The 21,806-nt window shown below is 40.7% G+C and overlaps 1 protein-coding gene across 3 annotated transcripts in view; it reads right to left on the bottom strand.

Moving 5' to 3' along the window:
- The window catches only part of RAB37 (RAB37, member RAS oncogene family), a 2,500,291-nt gene that overhangs the window by 1,315,906 nt on the left and 1,162,579 nt on the right, over positions 1-21,806 (bottom strand). The window contains exon 1 of one of the 3 annotated variants that reach the window (XM_044084984.1): positions 8,674-9,676. The exons of 1 other annotated variant lie outside the window; for it this stretch is intronic. In XM_044084984.1, the coding sequence (XP_043940919.1) occupies positions 8,674-8,787 (114 nt within the window). In that variant the 5' untranslated portion in view covers positions 8,788-9,676. Of the gene's footprint in view, positions 1-8,673; positions 9,677-21,806 lie in introns of those variants that run through there. One more of the 3 variants, XM_044084986.1, reaches the window with a different exon arrangement.

Below are 21,806 nucleotides of genomic sequence, written 5' to 3'. Positions count from 1 at the left end.
TTAAGTTCACAGTGTTTCATCTCCTAGTTTTATTACATCTAGAGGGAAGGTCCCATCTCTACCACGAGTTACTGAATAAGGTTTATTTTCTACTATAAGCCATTGCAGTGCAGCACATGGTGCAATACATGCATGCACTTAACTGCTTAGTAATCCTGTGCTGAACCAGAACTGCCTCAACCAAAAATTAGGTTTGGTATACTACGTCACCTTCCAACAGACAAACCTGAAAAGCTAACATGTTAAGTACCACTGCTGTAACAAATGAAAGCATCAAAATATTGTGCCAGTAAAGTTATTAACACTGCAGTACCTTTCAAGCCTTAGAGCAATACACACTGATACCCAAGATGGAGCACTGGAAACCTATTTAAAAGAGGTTATGCCTTGCTAAACTGTATATTTTTTCTAGTTTTTGCAGAAGTTACAGCAAACTCTCTTGGTGGTTTGTGTTACCTAATCTAACAAAGCAGACAAGAGACCACTTGTTTCTCAATGTAAAGGTCATCAGTTCTTGTTATACAAAGAAAGCCTCCCAGGAAATGTCATCATTTGTAATAAATGTTAGTATGTGTTCCCTACTACACACGTTTGAGTCTGTCATGACAGAATTTAATGTGTAAGAAAAATAAATCCATGAAAATGTCTGCAAAAGCAAACAGCTGTCTCTTGGTATCTTAAATACTTAATTTCAGTGTTCTTGTATCCAGCCTCCAGCTGAAGCCATCTTTCTTTATTCACATTTAATGGTATTTTTCTCCCCATCCCACCTTCACAGACCAGAAATTCATTGATTTTTTGATGTGGCTGTCACTTGTTTATTCTGCTAACATATTTCACATTCCCTTTTCTTATAGCCATTGTTTCAAGATGCAATAGTTAAGGGCTTACTAACTTGAAAAATACACTGATTCTCTTTAGAATGTTGTTTTTTTTGCATATTCCAAATCCCACTTCTTCAAAGACTTTTAATTTGTGATGTACATAGTGTGCATGCAGTCCACTAACATGCTCCCTCTACAGTAACCTGCATCTTTTGAGTAATATTTTGCTCTCTGCTTATCCCAAGTCAGAATTTACTGCTCATATTTAGCTGGCCCCCATTCACAAATAAAACTTGGAAGACAAAGATGTACTACAATGGAGTTTGTTTAGCCAATAGAAAAAAAAATATTTTGTGAACTTTCACAGCTACTATAACTCATGTAAATGGCATAATTAATTGCAGAAACAGGAATGCAAACTGTGTGCATGCACTATATACTAAACTACTGTACCTGACAGCTGCAAAAGAGGTTGCACAAACAGAAAGAAGCTCCCAGTTTGGCTCTCTGGCATATAAGGAGGAATCAGAAAGACAATAATATTTCACTAGCTCATCTATCCCAGGGAGGAGTGGAAGAGTCATAAGCTGAGATGGCAGCCCGATTGTGATACCAGGGTATGCATTTCCATGTTTACAAATACTGAAGGAATACAATGATAGACACTGTTGACTATAATAGCTTTATGTCACTCCACAATGGGAGCACATCATAACTAAAAAAAAAAATCTCTATGGCCATGAGTATGACACTGTACAGAGAAATCTCAGTCTACTCTCAGGCAATGGGAGGGTTTTGGATTACATCATAGAAGGGCAGGAATAACACCAGAGATCAGGCGCAGACACCAGTTAGAGTATGCTTCACAGGGACAAAACTTCCAAATTAGATAGGCACTCTCTACAACTTATTTTAACATGCTTGTAATCACCTTTGTCTACTGAAAGTTACTAAAGAGTTCCTGTTTCTGGATAAATAGATAGCCACATGTCCTACAAATTAAAACCACTTGAGTTTTGTATTTTTAATGGATTTCATTATCTTCTCTTCCAACATGAGCTCAGTCCCTGCTAGAATTTAGAAGAAGAGGAGGAAGAATTACAAGAATTGTCCTAAAAACTAAAAGAAAAAGATTTGCATATTTAACAGTGCTATGGTGGTGGTGCAGCAGTTAGTGTTGCCACCTCACAGCAAGAGGTTCTCCGGTTTGATCCTCGGCTAGGGTGCCTTCTGTGCAGAGTCTGCGTGTCCTCCCTGTGGTCATGTGGGTTTCCTCCAGGTGCTCCGGTTTCCTCCCACATCCCAAAGACATGCTCTAGGTGGATTGGAGACACTAAATTGGCCCTAGGCGTGAGTGCGTGTGCTTTCTGTGGAAGGTTAGATGCCGGGCTGGCAACTCGACACTGTAAAACTCCATTGCCAAACAGGTGATCTGCTGTGGTGACCCCTAACCGGGAAAAAGTCAAAAGCCCCACTGTAGATATGATCTGGGACATTCCCCCAGTCCCATCTCTTTACCACATTCTACCTAATAAACTCTTTCTGCACTTGCTTTTAGTCCTTTTTAATTTAATTGCATTTTTAAACTGTGTTTGGTCTAGTATTGCTGCATACTCAAGTGTGCTAGCTTGCACTGCATGGAAATTGTTTTTACTACTGTTTTTGCTACTTTTCTGTAAACCAGTTTCCTACCTTTCCTGTAACTAGTGTTCCAGATACAGATTTGCTGTATCCAGGACTGTATGTAAGCTTCTGAGCCCCCCAAGCCTTTCTGTGTTGGAGGGAAGCCTTCTAGCTTATCAGTGGGAGTGGTAAGCACTAGATAACCTGTCTACCACATAAGGAGTGGTTCTGGCCCAGAAATTGTAGTTATTGGCCATTTGGGCAATCTTCCATCTCTCTCAACTTTCTGATTTGAAAGCCTGCATTTGCATTTGTTTCTGTCCTGTAACTCATCTAGTGCAGATACAAATTCTTAGTTTTAGCACTTAAATTTGCTTATTCATGCTCAGCACTTGTTCAGAACTTGTAAGCACTAAATAAGCTACTAATTACTATAGTACTCAATCTTCCTCAATACCTAGAGGAAAACAGTTTTTGTACTTACTTTTCTCACTTGCTTAGAGAAAAACAGCTCTTTTGCTCACTTTCCTCACTTATCTAGAGGAAAATAATGTTTTATTCAGGCATGTCCAAGGGTCAGCTCCCAGTGTTCTCTCCTGTCTATCTGATGAATCTGGGCATCTTGAGGCAATGTAGAAATTGCCTCATGTACACAGACAACCCTCTCCTCCTAAGACCCAACACTATAACCTGTAAGAGATGCACTTATCTAGCCAAACTGGAGGTAAAGCTCTCTCCAACCAAGACTGAACTTGACAGTCATGAGGAGAAGGTAAACATTTGCACCACACCACACTCATCACATAGTCTCACTAAATCTACACCACCAAATTCCACACATAGTAACAAAAACATTCGCAGAGGCTCTCAGTAATAATCTGTCTGAGCAACAGAGACCTCCAAAGCAGAAACGCAAGCAACCTCCATCCTCCAACACAACCCAAATGACACATAGCCCACAGACTTAGTGTGCCACTCAACCACAGCCAATAAGGCAAAACAACTTACCCAACACACTAGTCATAGGCAACTCTATAGTCAGGCACACTGATGTCCCACTCACCAGGCTAAACAAAGAGAAGGTTACTGTTAGCTGCCTGTCGGGTGCCAGGATCCACCACATAACCCACTCACTCAGGTCACTACACAACAAGTACAAATATGACTTTGTCATTGTCCTAGTTGGTGTGAATGACCCGAGATGTACCTCCCTGGACTACATGAAAAGAGACATGGAAGAGCTCTCCGATCTTGTAGCCCAGGCAGATATGACCCTAGCCCTGAGTAGCATTCTGCCATCGCCCAGAATGATACTGCAGTACAATGACAAAATGATTGACTTCAACAGTTGGCTAAGCTTCTGATGTCATTCTAAGGGGATCCAGTATCTGTCTGCTTGGGATGACATGGTCAACAGACCACGATGCTTTGCCACAGATGGCCTGCACCTGTCGCCCCTGGGATTCCAGATACTGGCTAAGGCTCTTGCTGCCCCTATAGTGTCTTTTTTAGGCAGGGTTCAAATAACAAATTCACCACCATAACAGGAACAGGCAAGCAAAAACTCAATGCTAGAAATCTAAATCTCAAAATGCACTCACTCGAGGCACTCCTTAAAATGGAGAACATCGATATCTGTGCAGTGACTGAGACCTGGTTCAAGGCTCCAGAGTGCACCCCTGCACTTCCAGGCTATAACTCATACCACATTTTTTGGCCATGTAACCTGGACTGAAACACCAAAGGCGGAGGTGTGTCCATATTCATTAAGGATATCCACACCTCCAGGCTAGTTGCTCAGCATAATGCACCCGAGGTTATCCAAGTGCAACTAACTCTGGGCAAAACTGCAAACCAAATTGTAGCTTGCTACAGATCCCCCACCATGCCCCAGGATTCCCATGCCTCTTTTCTTGATGCACTGGAAAATATTAGGGTTCAACCAAACACCCTAATAATGGATGACTTCAACTACCCCACCATTAACTGGGAAAACTATTCATGTACCAACTCCTTAGCTCAACGCTTTCTGGAATTCATAAACTCCAATGCTCTAGATCAACTTATCCACACCCCCCACCAGGGGCAACAATATCCTAGACCTAGTCATTACCAACATGAGTGATTGATGTTTCACACCTGAATTCAACTCCTTGTTGGTCCAATCCAACCATAAGCTTATCACCCTTGATATCCACTTCCCACCCCCACCCCCATTAAGGAAACCACAGTAAAAAATTTCTCTAAAGCCAAATTCATGCTTCTTAAGACAGAATTGGTGAACTTCATGACACCCATGCAGATGGACAATACAGTTACAACTGCTGAAGCCTACACAAATGCACTCTATAAGCACTTACATGAGTGCATGGATCGTGCTATCCCAAACAGAACCAAGATGCTATCCTCCAAAAAAAGGAAGCCAATCTGGTGGCCCCCTGCCATAAACAAACTCTACAACAGAAGGAAGAAACTGTTGCAAAAGAGAGTAAAATCCCATGAGGGGAGGAGCTCCCTGGTCAGCCTCAGTAAGAAGCTGAGATCCCTTATAAGATCCTCCAAAGCTAGCTACAAAAAAAAAAATTGCCACTAAATCCAAGGACAACCACAAAGCATTCTATAGCTATGTCAAGAATCTAGATGGCAACACCTAGATCTGCTCTGAGTTACAGCACAAAGGCATGAAAATTACAGAACTGACTGATATTGCCAACATCCTGGCAGATAGGTTCAGTGCTAACCTTACCCCTCTCTCACCCCCTAAAGGGCCCATATCTATACAGGAAGAATGCAGAGTCCCTGTAATCACAACTATGCAGGTAAAAGCTGCACTCTCTAAAGCCAAAAACACAGCATCCATGGGACTGGACAACAAAATGAACTGACTCCCCACTTAAGCACAATGTTCAATAATAGCCTCACATCAGGCTTTGTGCCCACTGAATCGTGTACAGCAACAGTTTTCCCAGTCCACAAAAGGCGAGCCACCACTGATCCCGGGAACTATCGCCCTATTAGCCTGATGAGCCTGGTCTGCAAGGCCATGGAACGTATCATCATGGAACTCATAAACAAAGACATTGGTAACGTCCAAATTCTGGATCCCACCCAGTTCGGGTTTGTGAAAGGTAGATCATGCCTCCTGAACCTGATCGACTTCTTTGAGGCAGTCACCAAAGCCGTGGATGAGAGTAAGGTGGTTCACACAGCCTATCTTGACCTTGCCAAGGCTTTCAACACCATCCCCCATTCTGGAATTATAACTAAACTCACTAAACTATGTATAAATCCCTACATCACAAGATGGGTTGCCAACTGGCTCAGTGACAGAACCCATACTGTAAAAGTTGCAGATTCCAAATCTGACCTCAAAGCAGTGACAAGTGGAGTACCACAGGGTTCCATCCTGGGACCTCTCCTGTTTGGTATCTACTTCTCTGAAGTACAGGCTAACACAGAAGGCCTCTGGCTAACGAGGTTCGCAGATGACTGCAAACTAGGAGCCATAGTCAAGTCCCCAAATGATGTGGACATCCTACAGAAGGGCCTCACTGAGACAGATTCCTGGTGTCAGAGCCATGGCCTCAAACTCAATGCCAAAATGTGCAGTGTCATCCCCTTTGGTAAAAACTCTGTATCCATGAACTACCACATAGGCAGCAATCCACATAACACTGAATGCATGATAAGAGACCTTGGGACCCTGGTGGACAGTAGTCTCTCCTTTGATAGTCACATCGCCACAGTAGTCAGGAAGTCCTTCAACATGACACACCTCATCATAAAAGGGTTCTCGTCCAGGAAAAAAGAGGTCATTGTTCCCCTCTACTTGTCCCTCATTAGACCCATTATAGAGTACAACACCTCTTTTGAAATGTACCTCACAAGACATCTGCAGCAGATGGAAAGGCCACAGAAGTACCTCACAAAGAAGATTACTGGCCTCAAACAAATGCCCTACACTGACCGCCTCAAAAAACTCCAGCTTTACTCCGTAGCATATCGCCTACTCCGAGGTGATCTCTGCCTAACATATAAAGCTATGTCAAACCCAGAGCTGTTGGACATGTTACACCTAAAGAAATCCCAATCCCTCCGAGCTACACGCTCTAGGAACCTAAACCTTGTCACCACAATAAACAGGACACACTGGAGGGATAGATTCCTGTCCCACAGACTTCCTATACTCTGGAACAAGCTACCCATCTATGTCAAGCAAAGTTCTTCATTAGCACTCCAAGAAAAATCTTGATGAGTGGATGGGAAATAGGAAATACATCACGGGGATCACTTCTGTGTCTCTGCTGGACAGTGGCACAGGAAAATAACTTTCTTGGGTGGCGTAAGCTATGGAACCTTGCTGGCTAGGCTTACATAGGCCCTTGGGCTGATAGCCTAGTATCTACCTATGAACCTATGAGAAGAAGAAGTGCTGTGTGCCACCACCTCACCTGACCCTTAAAACACATACCAACTCCATGAAACAAGATCACCCTGCACCTAGGACCCACCTGGTAAGAGGAACAAGATTTGACAATGCAACCTCACAGTGATGAGCTAGGCAGAGGCAGTACAGGAAGTTAAGAGGCTTGATAAATAATGGGTGTCTAAAACAGCAGAAAGACAAGTCTACAAACCTGAGATATACTAAGGTTAAGAAAAGTCTACAATCCTAAAATTAAAGTTTACAAGGATGAGAAAGCAAAACAAGCAAGTTAACATTGCTTTGAACCAAAGTATGCCACGTAATGTACTGTATACATTGCAGCTTTACTGCAATTCCTTTGTTTAGATTAGGTTATTGATCTGCATACTAGATAATTTTCATAGACTGCTATCAGCATACAGCAAAGTTAGCATTAATACAGCTTTGTTTAGAAGACTGTTAATGCTGCATTCCACACTTTGCATGGCAAATAAATAGACAGACCACCAGTTTAACTGTACACTTTTCTAATTTTTACCTGCTAGGATCACTAACTTTTTAAAGGCATATGCCTTTACTATTCCCTAAGTCGATCATTAAAGTACTATGGTAATCAATGACTGTCAGAAATGCAGAATATCAAAACACTGTGTAGTATTTAAAAGGTAAGATGCATCTTTTGAGATCAAAGGGGCCACAGTGTATATGAAGAGCAGAGTGGGTCAGATGGGATACAAAATCTTCCTCTTACCAGCCTTCTAGGTAATAATGTTGCCATTACAAACAGTGTTATAATAGCTGGCATACAGGACTGCACAACAAAACTGTAAAAACTGTAGTGGTAAGCTTTGCACTAAATGGGTAGGAAGCTTGCTTCATATGCAGGAGCCATCACTTCAGCTTCAGCAAGAGCAAGCTTGCAAGTTCTGCCAGATGGGATGGGGTGGGGGGGGTGGGGGATAAGCTCCGCTACTGGTAGGAACTTCTAGTCTGACAAAACTACATTGAATTATCAGAAAGGATACACGTATCAGATAATAAATCAAATTATTAAGCAACAGTTGCATTTAAAAAGCTCTATTAGTGATGAATGACTCCAAATATATCAGGGCAGGTGAATACTTAAATTTGAACAAACACAATAACTCAAATCAAAAGAGAACTGCTGCACTTTCATAGGGTAGGGACAGTGCATACAGCCAATGCTCACACTGGAAATTTCTGTTTTAATAAAGAGAATGTCTCCTTTACTATCAACACATACAGCAAGTACTTCTAGCACTGCTGCAAACAGGGTCCTTTCAGATGTAGGCATACATTATACGCATCCATTCTTTTCAATAAAAATTGAATATTTATGACAGCATACTTCATGATCAGGTGTAAAAGTTGTTTCTAAGCTTGAAACTGGAAAGGTGCATACAAACTCTGCATCTCAGCACTAAGGAACTCAAAAATGTTATGCTAATTACCTGACCGCGTTTCTGGTACTTGCAGGATTACAACACACAATGCAAAGCATAACTTCCTTGCTCAGCTCATGGAAGTAGAGTAAAACGTGGTTACATCTGGGTTTTAGGTGACAACATAAAGGTGTGCATGTGTACGCCCAGGGATCTGGGAAAGAGCGTCCACCTTCACTCAACAACACAAGCAGTATTTTACTAAAATGCATGCTTAGCAACTGTGCAATTAAAAACGTCCACCTACCTCCATCCACCATCAGCTGGATCTCTATAAGTCTGACAGCAAGTCTAACACATAACTGATAAACACACATTTTGTTGCTATGACACTAACCTTGCAAGTGAGATCGTAAAGTTCATTAAGGGACTGCGACTTGTTGAGGGGCGCAACTGTTTTCGAGACACCACTCTGGGATGAGGCTAATTTGACATCTTTCCTGCTCGCCATCCCCGTTAATCCCGTGGCCCTTGGCCAACAGCTGTTTAGCAACAGTTGCTAATTGGCTATGTGCTCTTGCCCCGCTCGGACCGACTCTAATCCTCCTGGCCAGGTGCCTTATAACTGTTTTGGATACCTTTCAACGTTCAGTTCCCGTCCACCTAAAACAAGCAGCTTCTGAATGCGGAAGAAAGCAGGGCTAGTAGTAGTGACTGACTTAAAGAAGACGCCTCGCGGCTGTAGTGGTTTGGTCCTGTGATTAGATGAATATTCGTAGCACAAATGGTCACAGGGGCTTCTTGCAGAGCTTTATTTCAGTTCCTCTTTGGAGACAGAATGCGCTTTCAGGAACTGACCTCCGTTATAAATGCACGTTGGATACTGAAATGCCCTGAACTTGCCTATACTCTGGCTTCAGTACTGCTTTTTAAGTGGGGTCTATGATCTTGCAGTGTAGTAATGACTTCGTTAGGACTGTACTGACAGTTACTCCACCTAGAAATCACGAAGTGTTTTCAGTTACGCTCCTCGCGCTTAGAGTCGCTGGTTGCTGTGGTACTGAACTGGAGGCGAAGAGGAAGAAGCTGCAGGTGATAATCAGCAGCCATAAGCGGGGAGGGACTTTGCAAATATCTGGGTGGGGGGGTCCATGAGAGGTGTGAGGCATCATTAGCCCCCACCAAGATGATATATGAAAACACTTTCAGGTTTGGGGTGTACCATTCATTCTATAATTGTATCATAGCGACGGCGAGCTACCCTGTTTGACAGGCTAAGTACTTCCGCGACTGCTATTATTTCATTTGTTGCTATGGCCTTGCCGCTTTAAATAATGAAATAGCACGCGTAAGACTTAGACCACCAAATAAACATATCTCTCAATGTCGTATATTGGCTGGTATTGTGTTGAACAGAGCGTCGAATTCATACCTCTCCACTTGATTTTCCGGGAAGTCAACAGATTTTGACTAGAAATGTTGCTCTGTCCCTCTTAATCTCTCCTAAAGTCGGTGAGTTGGGGAGAAAAGGTGGTGGCTTACACTTAATAAATAATGAGTATAGACTGGACTTATTTTACTTCAGAAACTGTACAATTCATAGTATTTTATTGTGTCAACTTATCAAGGTAGTAGTGCTAATAATTAAAAACTGACTCAGGGTTACCACCTGTCCCACTTTGCGAGGGACAGACCCTCTTTGGGCAGCTGTGTCCTGCAAAAAATTGAAAAAAATGGCAAATGTCCTGAGATTTTGGGACAAAGTTATTTCCCATATTTTATGTAATAGTTGCATAAAACAGTTATTCTGTATCTGAAACACCTAAATGTTATAAGAAACAGAATAAGCAACCAAAATGCTACATGAATAAGCTTTTATTTAGGCAATAAAGTGAAGTTATGTCCTTTGTACTGGCCGTGGCTATGTTTTGCCCTGGAAAATTTGACTTTTGTACTAAAAAATGTCCCACTTTGGGCATTTGAAAAGGTGGCAAGTGGCAACCCTAAACTGACCCCGACTGTCCCTTATTCTGGACCTAATCGACTGAGAGCTACGTAGTAAGAATTAATAACGTTCTTTTATCAGGCAGACAGTGGAGACGATCTTAATCAATATCTGTTTCCAGATGCCTTGTCAGGTGTCTCTGAGATGGATATGGTGAGTGGATCAATGGAGTGGAAAACTGTAATAATGCAAATGAAGATAATTGTCAGCACCTGCAAATGAAAGCATGATATCTGATTAAGTTGCTGCATACATCTTAACCTCTTAGTGCAGGAAATCTGGACAAAACCATAAATAAAAGTGGGACAGAGTCCCAAAAATAGGGTACATTTTTAAATATTGCTCTTATAAAATGAAAAAGTTGATAGAATAACAGGTTTTGCATTAGCTGAATTTTCTGAATGGTATGATGTCTGAAACTCAAATGTCTGTCATTATTTTCTAACATCAATTTTTAATTATTTGCCACTAATTTGCCAGAAAACCACAATTTTATGAAAAACTGACCAAAAATATGAGGCAAAAATGTGGACATTCTACAAAAATATGTACAGTTGAAAGGTATGTGCTGTAGAACTACTATGCTAGGTTAAGTTTTAAGGGAAATAGCATTGCCAAAAATAAGTGTGTCTGTAACTGAATTGCTTTCAGCTGTAATTTAAGTTGTTCATGTTTTTGTTGATATTCGAACTGGAAGATAGTGCAAAATCTTCTTTGACGTGCAAATCTCAGTTTATTTTGGATTTCATTAAACAAATACCTCTCACTCAGACTGTGAAAAAAGAATTCTATTATTAGCTTACTATCAAAATATTGAAAAACTGACTTACTTGGCATGTCTTCACTAGTTTCCACACAGGCTTATAACCAGGTTCTGCAGGTTGTTTGTCCACAATATTAGGTATAGCCATTTAATCAGGCATGGGAACATGTAAGAATGCTCAAATGTGTAAAAGGATTTTGTGGCACAATGCAGAACACATTTCTAATACATGTATGTGAAGTATCATCGTTTGTATTCATAAAACAAACAGAAAATAGTTCTCTATATTAAACCAAGATAAACACTGTAAAAGTTAACACCACCAGGCTCCACTTTGTAAATAAATGCATTTTTTTCTTTATGTTGCTCCCGCGAGTACTTTTTCTACAAAAAACAAACAACAAAAATCATAGAATAATGCTACTTTCTTATTACGGGGTTAAAACTGTTTGTGTGTGTGTGTTTGGTGGAAAATGGTATTTTTCATAACATAGGAAAAATACATTTTTATTGATTTATTATTTTCCTAAGTATCACTTTGATCTAGCAGGCATAAGGTATGGTATTAGTATGCACAGTCTTACACTTATCAGGAGTATCAGAACTTGTCAGAGATTTTGGATGCATGTCTAGGCTTAGGCCTTTGTGGTCGTTAGCCTAGTGAACAACTATGAACCTATAATACTATATCCCACAATTAACCATCAAGATCAAACAACCAAAATGCAAAACTAATTCAATATATATATATATATATATATATATATATATATATATATATATATATATATATATATATATATATATGGGTCCCCTTCACATGGTCGACTTTTCAGAAAGTCGACTTTCATATGGCCGAGACCATATGATGAATTTCAAAAAGCCGACCATGAGGAACCGCTATCTCTGTACAGTGTGGCATGGGAAAATTTCCTCTTCCGCACTGTAGTGCGATCTCAGAGTTGGTATATTTAAGTTACGGGGTGTGTGGGGGCGGAGTGGATCTGAGATTGCTCTGTAGGGTAGGCACAAGTCTCCTTAAGTAGTCTGTATGCTACTGAGTACAGTGACAATGACTTCAGTCTGTCAATGTATGACGTACTGGAGACCCTGAATTGTCTTGGTTAGAAAGCTCTGAGGTCTCTCAAATTGCTTCCGGTGCCTGGTAAGGTACATACCAAAGAGAACATTGTACTCAATTATTGGCCTGATGAGGGTTGAGTACAGGGGGGTTATGACCTCGTTTGATCTTGAGGCAATGCCTTTGCTAATGAGGTGTGCAATGCAGAATGCCTTCCTTACCACAGTAGACACATGGTGTTTAAAGTTTAGGCTACTGTCAACTTACATTCCAAAGTCTGTCACTACGGAGTTGTTACTTAGGGTATTATTATTTCCTGCCATACCAGACATTTACTTTATGTTGTTGTTGTGTCTTTCGGCTTTTCCCGGTTAGGGGTCACCACAGCGGAACTCTGGTCTGCTAATGATTGGCAGTTGATTTTTACGTACCGGCTTGCCAAGCCTGATGCACAACCTTCAACGAAGGTACGCCCATTCACGCATGTTTCCACGCAGAAGACACTCTAGCTGAGAATCGAACCGGACAGCATCTTACTTTGATGTGACAACGCTACCGCAGCACCACCACTGCCTGTCTACCACTGTCAACATCCTGTTTAACATAACATCAACATAACCAAGCTATATGCTTTATGCTGGTAGACTTTTTAGGAATCAAGCCCTTAAGCCCATTGTAAATCACCAAAGTTGCAAGTCTGTTTATCATAATGAAATATACTATAACTGTGTTAGTTTTCAGTATTTTTCCTCCAAACTTTCATTTGGTATGTTTTCTGATGTCTCCTAATGAATACAGGTAGAAAGATGTACCGATATGGTGCAGAAATGGAGTCTGCAAAGCAAGAATGAGCTCTTTTATAGGAGTCAGAAATAAGAATGATTCCTTTATGGGGGTTGGAAATATGTCTTGGAAGGGATCTAGAAAGCAGCTATATGACTCATGAACTTATTGTGCATATTTATGGAAAACAATATAATTGACTGAAATTATGATATTGCTTTATACATATACATTCACCTGACCTAAGGGAATGCAGCAACATGATTTTAGAAGCATCTAGCAGTTTTTGCTGTATAATAGCAATGTAACATAATTATGTTTTTCCTACCTAAAGACAGTAGGGCAGTTTCTCAAATGACTATAATGCATTTTTGTGAAGAAAAAAGCATTGTCAAAGTTTGAACTTTTTAGTTTTCAGCAGCTTCTCCATCAAACTTCAGAATAACATTTAAGAAGCTACTTCATGAATAACAATAGCTACAATTTTCACATCTGATACAGAAACTGTCTTTGCCAAACCAAGTAATATCATTTTGATTAGCATAAAGATTAGTCTGGACATGAAAATGATGGCTATCACATTTATATGAAAATAAAGAAATAATATATTGTAATTGTGGAGGGAAAATATTATACCATATCTGCTATAATGCTACCTTTGTCAAATTAAATGCAGCATTACATTTTAGCATCATTTAACTGGGTTAGCCATCTAAGTGTATCTTTTTATGGGCAACTCAGGACCATTATTTAGTTAAGTAATTTACTCATAATCACACAGTATGCACATGAAAACAGTAGGAGCGAAATCCAGACCCAAAAGTTGAAGCTTGATAGCACAGCATCACCTTAAGTCTTTGTACTATAGTTGCTTATTGCAAAATTCATCATTTTCAGCTTGGAACTTTAATGTATCTAACTCTGCCCATACACTGTGTCCCTCACTTATGAATCTAAACTAAGCCCTGGGATTCCAAACAGGTTACTTTGAGTGGTATGCCTTCCTATGAGTGGCCACTCCCTTGAGGCAAACTTTGTGATTCAGAGACTGTCCTACTGCACCTATGTTCACAAACATGACCAGAAGTACAAAAGGCAGCTCTGCTGGTTAAGGTACATAGTAATCTGGCAGTTGGGGTGGGGGTGGCTGATGCTAATTATCCATGTACTTTTCTAAAGAAATACCTGTGGGTACTGATTTAGGCTGCTGAGTGATGCAGAGAATCATTAATCTGTGAACATTTCTATGCTTAGGATAAAAGTTTAAATTGGACAATAACTGTCTGTTAACCACTGAATACAAGGGATGAAGCTATGATACAAGAATGTTCAGTAGAGACATAGAGGTAGGGGGATGTGAGACCTTGTATGTATGTATGTATGTATGTGGCAGTGTGTACACATGTCTGTAGGGATATGAAAGGAGTCAAATGGCCGTGTATGTGTGTGTGCATGCGTCTGTCTGGGTGGCTGCAGTAGGGATGTTAGGTAGGGCATCAAGAGTGTGTGTGTGTGTGTGTGTGTGTGTGTGTGTGTGTGTGTGTGTGTGTGTGTCAAGAGAATGTGTGTGCATGAATGGGGTAAGTCTGTCCATGAGTCCGATTAAGTGTGTAGATGAGTTACAACTGAAAATGGGCTCATTACAGGCTGAACTGGGCAATCCTAGTTATCAAAATAATGGCCTGCACTTATGCATAAGCTTGGATCTTGCAAATAAAACTGAATACATAAAGCACAGTTTTCTTTCAGGTGCATGAATGACTGTAAAGTGCAACATTATTGTTTGCTCAAATGTGCTTCTTTGATAAGTTGTTCTCTAATTCTTGTATGATCACTATATATTGTAATGATGCATGTAGGTACACATTTTGGTACTACATTATTACTCCAAGATCATAGCCTTTCAGATAAAGGGTAAGAAGTGTTTTATACATTTTCACTGACTACTTGTTCTCTGAATTTGAATGACCTCCAAGTGAGAAATATAAAGTAAGGGAGTATCACCATCTGGAGGAGGAGGTGGGAGTTTGACCATCTACAAAGATACCTGTATCAATTTGTGTGTGGCTCTTGCATGAGTAATTGTATTTAGGTCATTTTATGGAATGAGGTCAGAGCAGTAGCATTTTCAATCATTGCAAATTGAAGTGTTACAGGGGAAATTTTCAGCAAAAGTAGAGTTCATAGGTGTATACTAGGCTAATGGGCCTGGAGCCTGTACAAGCCTAGCCCAAAAAAATTGCCCAGGCACCGTGCCACACGATGTTGCTAAAACATTTTTATTAAGTATTCATTCAGTGTAGTCAGTAATATAGAAGATAATACCAGTATTAACAAATCAAAAATTAATGCAAACAAGAATAAATGAACATATTTCAGATACACGAGCTCAGTGCATAACTATCAAAATCTCTGTCAAAAAGAAATTGCTGTATATTCAGGTTATGTAAAGCATATAGGTCCGGACTGAGGAAAAGTCACTTGGATGGGTGCATAATGCCTAAATAGCGTAGTCTAAACAGAGTAATGTGGCCAAAAACTGATTAATTATGAAACAGGAGTGCATTGCTTAAAGGTAAAAAAGTAGACAATTTGCTGGTGAAACCAGAACAGATTGCATAATGTCTGGGACAGCTCTGCAGTGTTCATGTGTCTTATAAGCCCAGCAGGGTGAGCACAAAGTAGAGAGAAGCAGAAACACTGATAGATTGAGGGAAGACAGCTGGTGATGAGGAGGATTGAAATAAAATCTGGTCACAGAACTGACATCCAAGGAAAGGAAACACAATGATGGGGGATAGGGTGGGGTTGGGAGGCTTCTGAATGTCACAATACTGCACCCAACCTGAAGTCATTCACCCCTGTGACATCCTTCTTGGCTGGGCCCAGCCACTATCAGCCTGTTGGGTAGGGCCAGGTAGCTGTGTGACTCTGCCAGTCATATAAGACATGTTTCAAGCTGCCAATGCAGGTACCCAGCCATTGGTCCTCCAAGGACATCACCTGGTCTTTCAGTCTGTTAGCTAGGGCCAGGTAGCTGTGTGGGTTCCTATTACATAGTCAAACTTGTACAAGTTCGAACCCCATATGGTCGAGACCATAAGTTCGAACTTGTACAAGTTTGAGCGTTTAAATGGAAATCTCCATAAGGGGAAGTTTCTGTTCATTTCAATGTAGTGCGATCTCAGAGTTGGTATATTTAAGTAGTGGGGGGTGTGGGGGGTGCAGGGGAGTTTGTCCCCTGCTTACGACAGTTTATTTTGTTTATACTTATTTTTTTTTTTAATTACTTGTCAGAAGGTTTCTAACTTCGAATGGAATGGTTCGAATATTCCGTGTTCAAAGTTATAAAACTTCGACTATGTGATATAGACCCAGCTGTGTGACTCTGCCAGTCACATAAGACATGCTTCAAGCTGTCAATGCAGGTACCCAGCCATTGGTCCTCCAAGGTCATCACCTAGCCTTTCACCTCCTGCCGGTTGACGTAACAGTGATGCCCCCAACAGGGGCCTCTCCAGGTTGTCCCTCCCCACTAGATGACTTGCATCACCCTGCAGTGAGATGGACCTGGAGACTGCTGTGGGCCCAGCAGTTAATGGCCAGGCAGGAGCATGGCATGGTGGCCAGTGCCACACCACTTCCACTGCTGTGACAGACTGTGCACAAACATGAACATAAATGGACAGAAACAAAACAACAAAATAAAAAATAAAGAAAAAGACTGTGATAAAGGGAGTAACACAAAGGCAGTTATCAGTAATGTGTGCACTATATTGGATAGTAGTTCAGTCCCTTGGAGGAGAAAATCACAGTTAAGTATGCAATGGGAAAACAATAGCAATATTATGCCCTGACAGAAAGATACTACAGCAGTATGTGTGCCACAAGGCACAGGATAAAATGCCCGCAAACCAATCACCTGTGTGCATAGCATGTGCACTGTGCATGATTTGCAGACAGTGTCACCTCAAGAAGCAGCAAAGCTTGGCTGAATATCTCCCTAGGCATGAAGTGTTTAGCCCATAGGAGCTTACCAGTAGGTGGAAGACACCAAATGGTGCCCTTCAAGTTACCATATATATATATATATACACATAAATACATAAATATGTACATAAATATATGTATATACAGTGCCACCATAAGTCCAAAATTAACATACAAAGATAGTCCCTGACAGCCTGTCGATGCATGCCCATGGTATGTTATGTATAACTGGCACAAGCAGCAGTGGTGTAATAGCCAGTTAAAGAGTAAGGCATGATAGACTGATCAAGGCACTATGTATTAAAGTCAAGGGTGGCCAAGGATGCAGTACTGCATGATGTCAACCAGTCAGGTCCGAAGTAGACAATGCCACCTGAGGAGGTGGTGGAACACTCTGTCAACCCAGTCTGCATCATCATGCCACTGGTGGAAATCTCTGGCTGTAGGATGGACAGTAGAAAAGTTCAAGATGCACTGTCAAGGTATGTGATACATAAAGCAAAGCTGGAAACAATGGTTAAATAAGTAGCAACAATGAAAACACATACAATGATGGTGGTGCTTAACTGAGACAGCTCTATAACATTAGTGCTATATACCTGCTCTGACTCCTGGACAGTCCTGCATGCTGCCTCTAGTATAATCAGTTTTCCTGTATTTCACTAGGAAATGAAAGAGACAACAAGAAGAAATGTGTGCATAAGCCTCAAGAACTGCATACAGCTCGGCAAGAATACCTATCTATATATAAACAACTGGCAGTCACTACTACTTATTGTAGACGTCTGGCTCACTCTCTTTCTCTAACCTCCTCTTTCCATTGGCTAAGAAGGACATATTGGCATCTTTTTGGGTCACCATAATGATACCAGCACTCCTCACTTGAGCAAATAATGTCTGCTTGTAGCATCAGTAACTCGCTTGGCAAGGGAGTGGCAAGTCTTTTGGGGCCCTTATGGGACTCTACTAGCAGATGCTAATGGTGATGCCTATACAGGAGGTGAAGAAATATTTTAGTCTCTTTCCTGCATCTTATGGTAGCCCTTCCAGATTTGGACCCTTCAGAAGCCATGACCACTTTACAGGTTGTTATCCAGAGGGAAATGGTATCTGATTCATGTTGACACACATTGAGGGTATCACATAATATGCATAAATGAATAGCATGGCACTGTGATTTATCCCAATGTCACCAAAAGGTCATGCTGCAACAAACTTAATGCTATAATGTGGGGAGTGGATGCTCAGGATGCAAGGTGTTATCACTCTACAAACTTCACTGACATCAATGGTTGTGACACAGCACCCATAAGGGTCATGCTGCAGATTAAGAAGCCTGTCACCTCATGGAAGTGACAGACCTGCCTGTGTATGCCTAAACAACTTTGCAGAATCCAGTGGACATAAGCCTCATTGCTCAGTCTAATGTTGGTTCACATTACATTAAACAGGAGTTTCAGAGACATTAACCCTGAACTGCTTCATTAGCATAGTGCCATGCTATGATCCCCGAAAATGCACAATATTAGTAGCAGCCATGGTGATACTTGTTGTACTATTAGATTCTTCCAGGAATAGCAAAGGAATCACACTGAAGATATTCTAAAGAGGGAAGAAATTACATTTTCTGTGGTAAGGGTATATGCCAGTGGCAGGTGGGAAAAGAGACTGGATAACTGCAAGAATCTTCTGTTGTTGGAGGGGTTACTTCACAGCCACCTACTGACAGTGGGGTGGGGAGCAGAGGGACAGTTGTGATGGTTGTCTGCAGTGATCTACATTGGTGTACAAATTATACAAGTGTGGAACAGCTATTTGGGTAAGGGTACACATGCCATTTGCATGTGGGGAGATTGACCGTATAACTGAAAGACTCATTCATGTTTTTTGGGGTGGTTGCTCTACAACAACCTACATGGTGGGGACACATGGAGAGCTGCAATGATGATGATTGACAGAACACAAGGCTCAGATGCAGGCAACAATAGCCCACTTACGGTATGGTTGTGGGGCTGTGTGAATTAGACTATGCCTCCCTTATAAGCATGTCAGATGAACAGGATTGTGTTGTGAAGTACAAGGTCTGCTTCCATGGATTATATATGAAACAATGAAGACAGGAGTGGAGTGGAGAAGACTCACTTGATAACTGGTACATGGACGAGGTAAATATGAGAAGCACATGATGGCTTGCTTTCATGTACACAGGTAAGTACTGTCTGAATGACACGTTGCATGTTGCAGAATAGTCTGTCCCATGTTCCACTACCGTTCTTATATGGGAAGCTGTACCGTGATACTGGAGAATGGTAAGTGTGGCATCTTACGGTGGCACAGCTATCACATGACTGCATGTGTGCCTGCCCAACTGATTATATGTGAATGTCCACATCTTGAGAAATTCTTCCAGGCACAGAAAATATTGCTATGGCAAGTTCTCTGTGAGCATGGATAATGGATTCTGAGCACAGGTTACAATGACAGGATCTTCTGGAAATTGGTGGCAGATGTTAATGCAACTGGTGGTCTGCAACAGGGAAGAAGATCAGGTTTGTGACAGGGTTGCTGACATGATCCTGCATACCTGCAACAAAGTACATATCATTGCAGAAGAGAGGACAGCTAAGGGTGGGGGGTATATCACTCTGGGCCACACTTACTGCCAAGGAGGAGTTCCTATTGCCCTTGTCTGTAGAGAGTTAAGGGAACATGGTATTTGGAAGATGCCTGGATGTGGAAGCTGAACTAGATGCACCACATGCTGCAACATAACATGGTGTAGAATTTTTGAGGTAAATGCTGGTGATTCCCCCACCATGCCTCTGATGGTGGCCAGAAGATCCATATAGCAAGGATTATCAGTTCTTTACATGCCTCCATGTCCAGTAGAATCTGTATTCCATACAACCCACAGGCTTCCATGTGAGGCTTGCACATGTCTATGGTGTCCCTGTCCATATGATACCCTTCAACTATGTCCATGTGGAGGTGGTTATGTTGGGCATGGTCAGATACTTCTGTGATGTGGAGAGTGACAATGTGTCCTATTCTGGACATTGGCTGTGGGAGTAGCCTGTAACATACACTGTTCAGCTAATATGGCTGTTACTCCTTGCACCTTAGTGTAATCTCCATGTTTGCTCTCCAAGAAATCATAGTCTACAATCTTGCTGGTGGCTGGAGCTGATTGCAAAATTTGTATGCATTCCTGAATTGCTTCACCATGTTGTTTTCCCTCACTTTCTTTCACATTTTGTCTCGTTACTGTATTATACAGTCACCAGCATATGTGTCAACAATACAGTTTCACCACGTTGTATGACAGTGCAACTTGCATCATTGAATTGGCATCATCCTGCAAACTGTTTTGCCTAACATAGTGCTATTTGGTTCACAAATCCAGACATAATATCATACATCATAGAAGTAAACAGTGTAGTAGTGAACAATAAAAAGTAATGAAGAAGTAATTTCTTGTTTGCCTTGATAGACTAATCCTACCAGCGGGTGACCTTGACTAGAAATGAATGAGGAGAGTATGAAAGCAGATTAGAGATCTTAATATTCAAGGTTGTATTTGTATAGTACTATATATAGATATATTAATGTAAAGCAAATTAAAGTAAGAGTTTGTATTTAATGAATAATATGGATGCTGTGTTTGGTGTGAACTTTTATGAACTATCAAAAGAAATCTGATTCCTTTCAAGAAAAGAGAATGAGAGGCTTACAGCTATGCACATTATATAAGTCAGATTTAAAATTTTCTGTTATTCATTATTTTGACACAACAAGGACAGTCAAAAAGATGTTAAGCTGGAAAGGAATGATTTCATGAGGTACTGGACAGCTATTTAGCTAGTATCATACCATCTTTCCAGATCATTTGCATAAATTATTGATTATCTGTAAAGAATTTATTAAAAGCTGGACTTTCAGAAAAATATATGTGAACCCATGTATCTGTAATTAGAACATCTCCAATGATTTTGATTAGTTGATTTTAGTGGGTACATGACAGAATACCGTAACCTCAGTGATTAGATCCCGCAGCATTGATAATTGAACATTGTTATAATACTAACATAAATGTTCGCTGATTATGAAAACATTTGTTTTGCATAGGCAGACCCCCTTGCTTAACTATACTAGTACCCCAGTGCACCATGATTGAGAAAGGGTAACAGAATAAGGAAAAAAGCAACATCTTGCTCTGCTTCTCAATCTTTGCATTGCTGAAGTCCTAATACTTGCAATGCATCTGAAATTTAAATTGTCGAAAGATATAGCAGACTTACACCTCCTGCATTACAAATATCTATAATTGTGATGAACAAACCTACAGCCAGAAACTTCAAAGACCCAGAAGTAACACTTAGTGCAGGTGCAACATTCGTGGACTTAGATGATTATTGTTCAGTATTTACAATCTCAGAACTACAGAAATCAAATAAAAACAATATAATTCCAGTTAAAACCTGAATGAAAGCTTGCTGGTTTAATAACAGCTTTGTGTTAATATTGCCAGGCAAAGCTTCATAACAAGAAATATTTGTCTGACTTGATATGGTTTTGTTGATAGATTAGTTGGGGTGTATTTTTGTACCAAAGCCATACAGCAAGCTTTTATCACAATATATTTTTATAATTATTTTCCTTATTTAGTGTTCCTTTGTTTACCCACCATATGTTAGATGTGAGGGTGTTCATTTTAGTGTGTATAAACAGCACCCCAATATACAGTGCCCCAAATCTTTACCCATGTTTCATATTAAAGTGCTATTTATTTGGAAGTAGGTCTTAATTATGTTAAATGTTACTAACAGTGCTTTAAAGTTTAATGACTCCCATTTCATTCATTTCAAATTTTACTAGTGCACTGTCTGTCTTCTGTGTCTTTCAGAAGTC

The sequence above is a fragment of the Protopterus annectens genome, chromosome 10.part0 (genome assembly GCF_019279795.1).
Source record: "Protopterus annectens isolate FY-2018-M chromosome 10.part0, PAN1.0, whole genome shotgun sequence".
NCBI lineage: Eukaryota > Metazoa > Chordata > Ceratodontiformes > Protopteridae > Protopterus > Protopterus annectens.
This window is presented reverse-complemented; position numbering and strand designations above follow the sequence as displayed.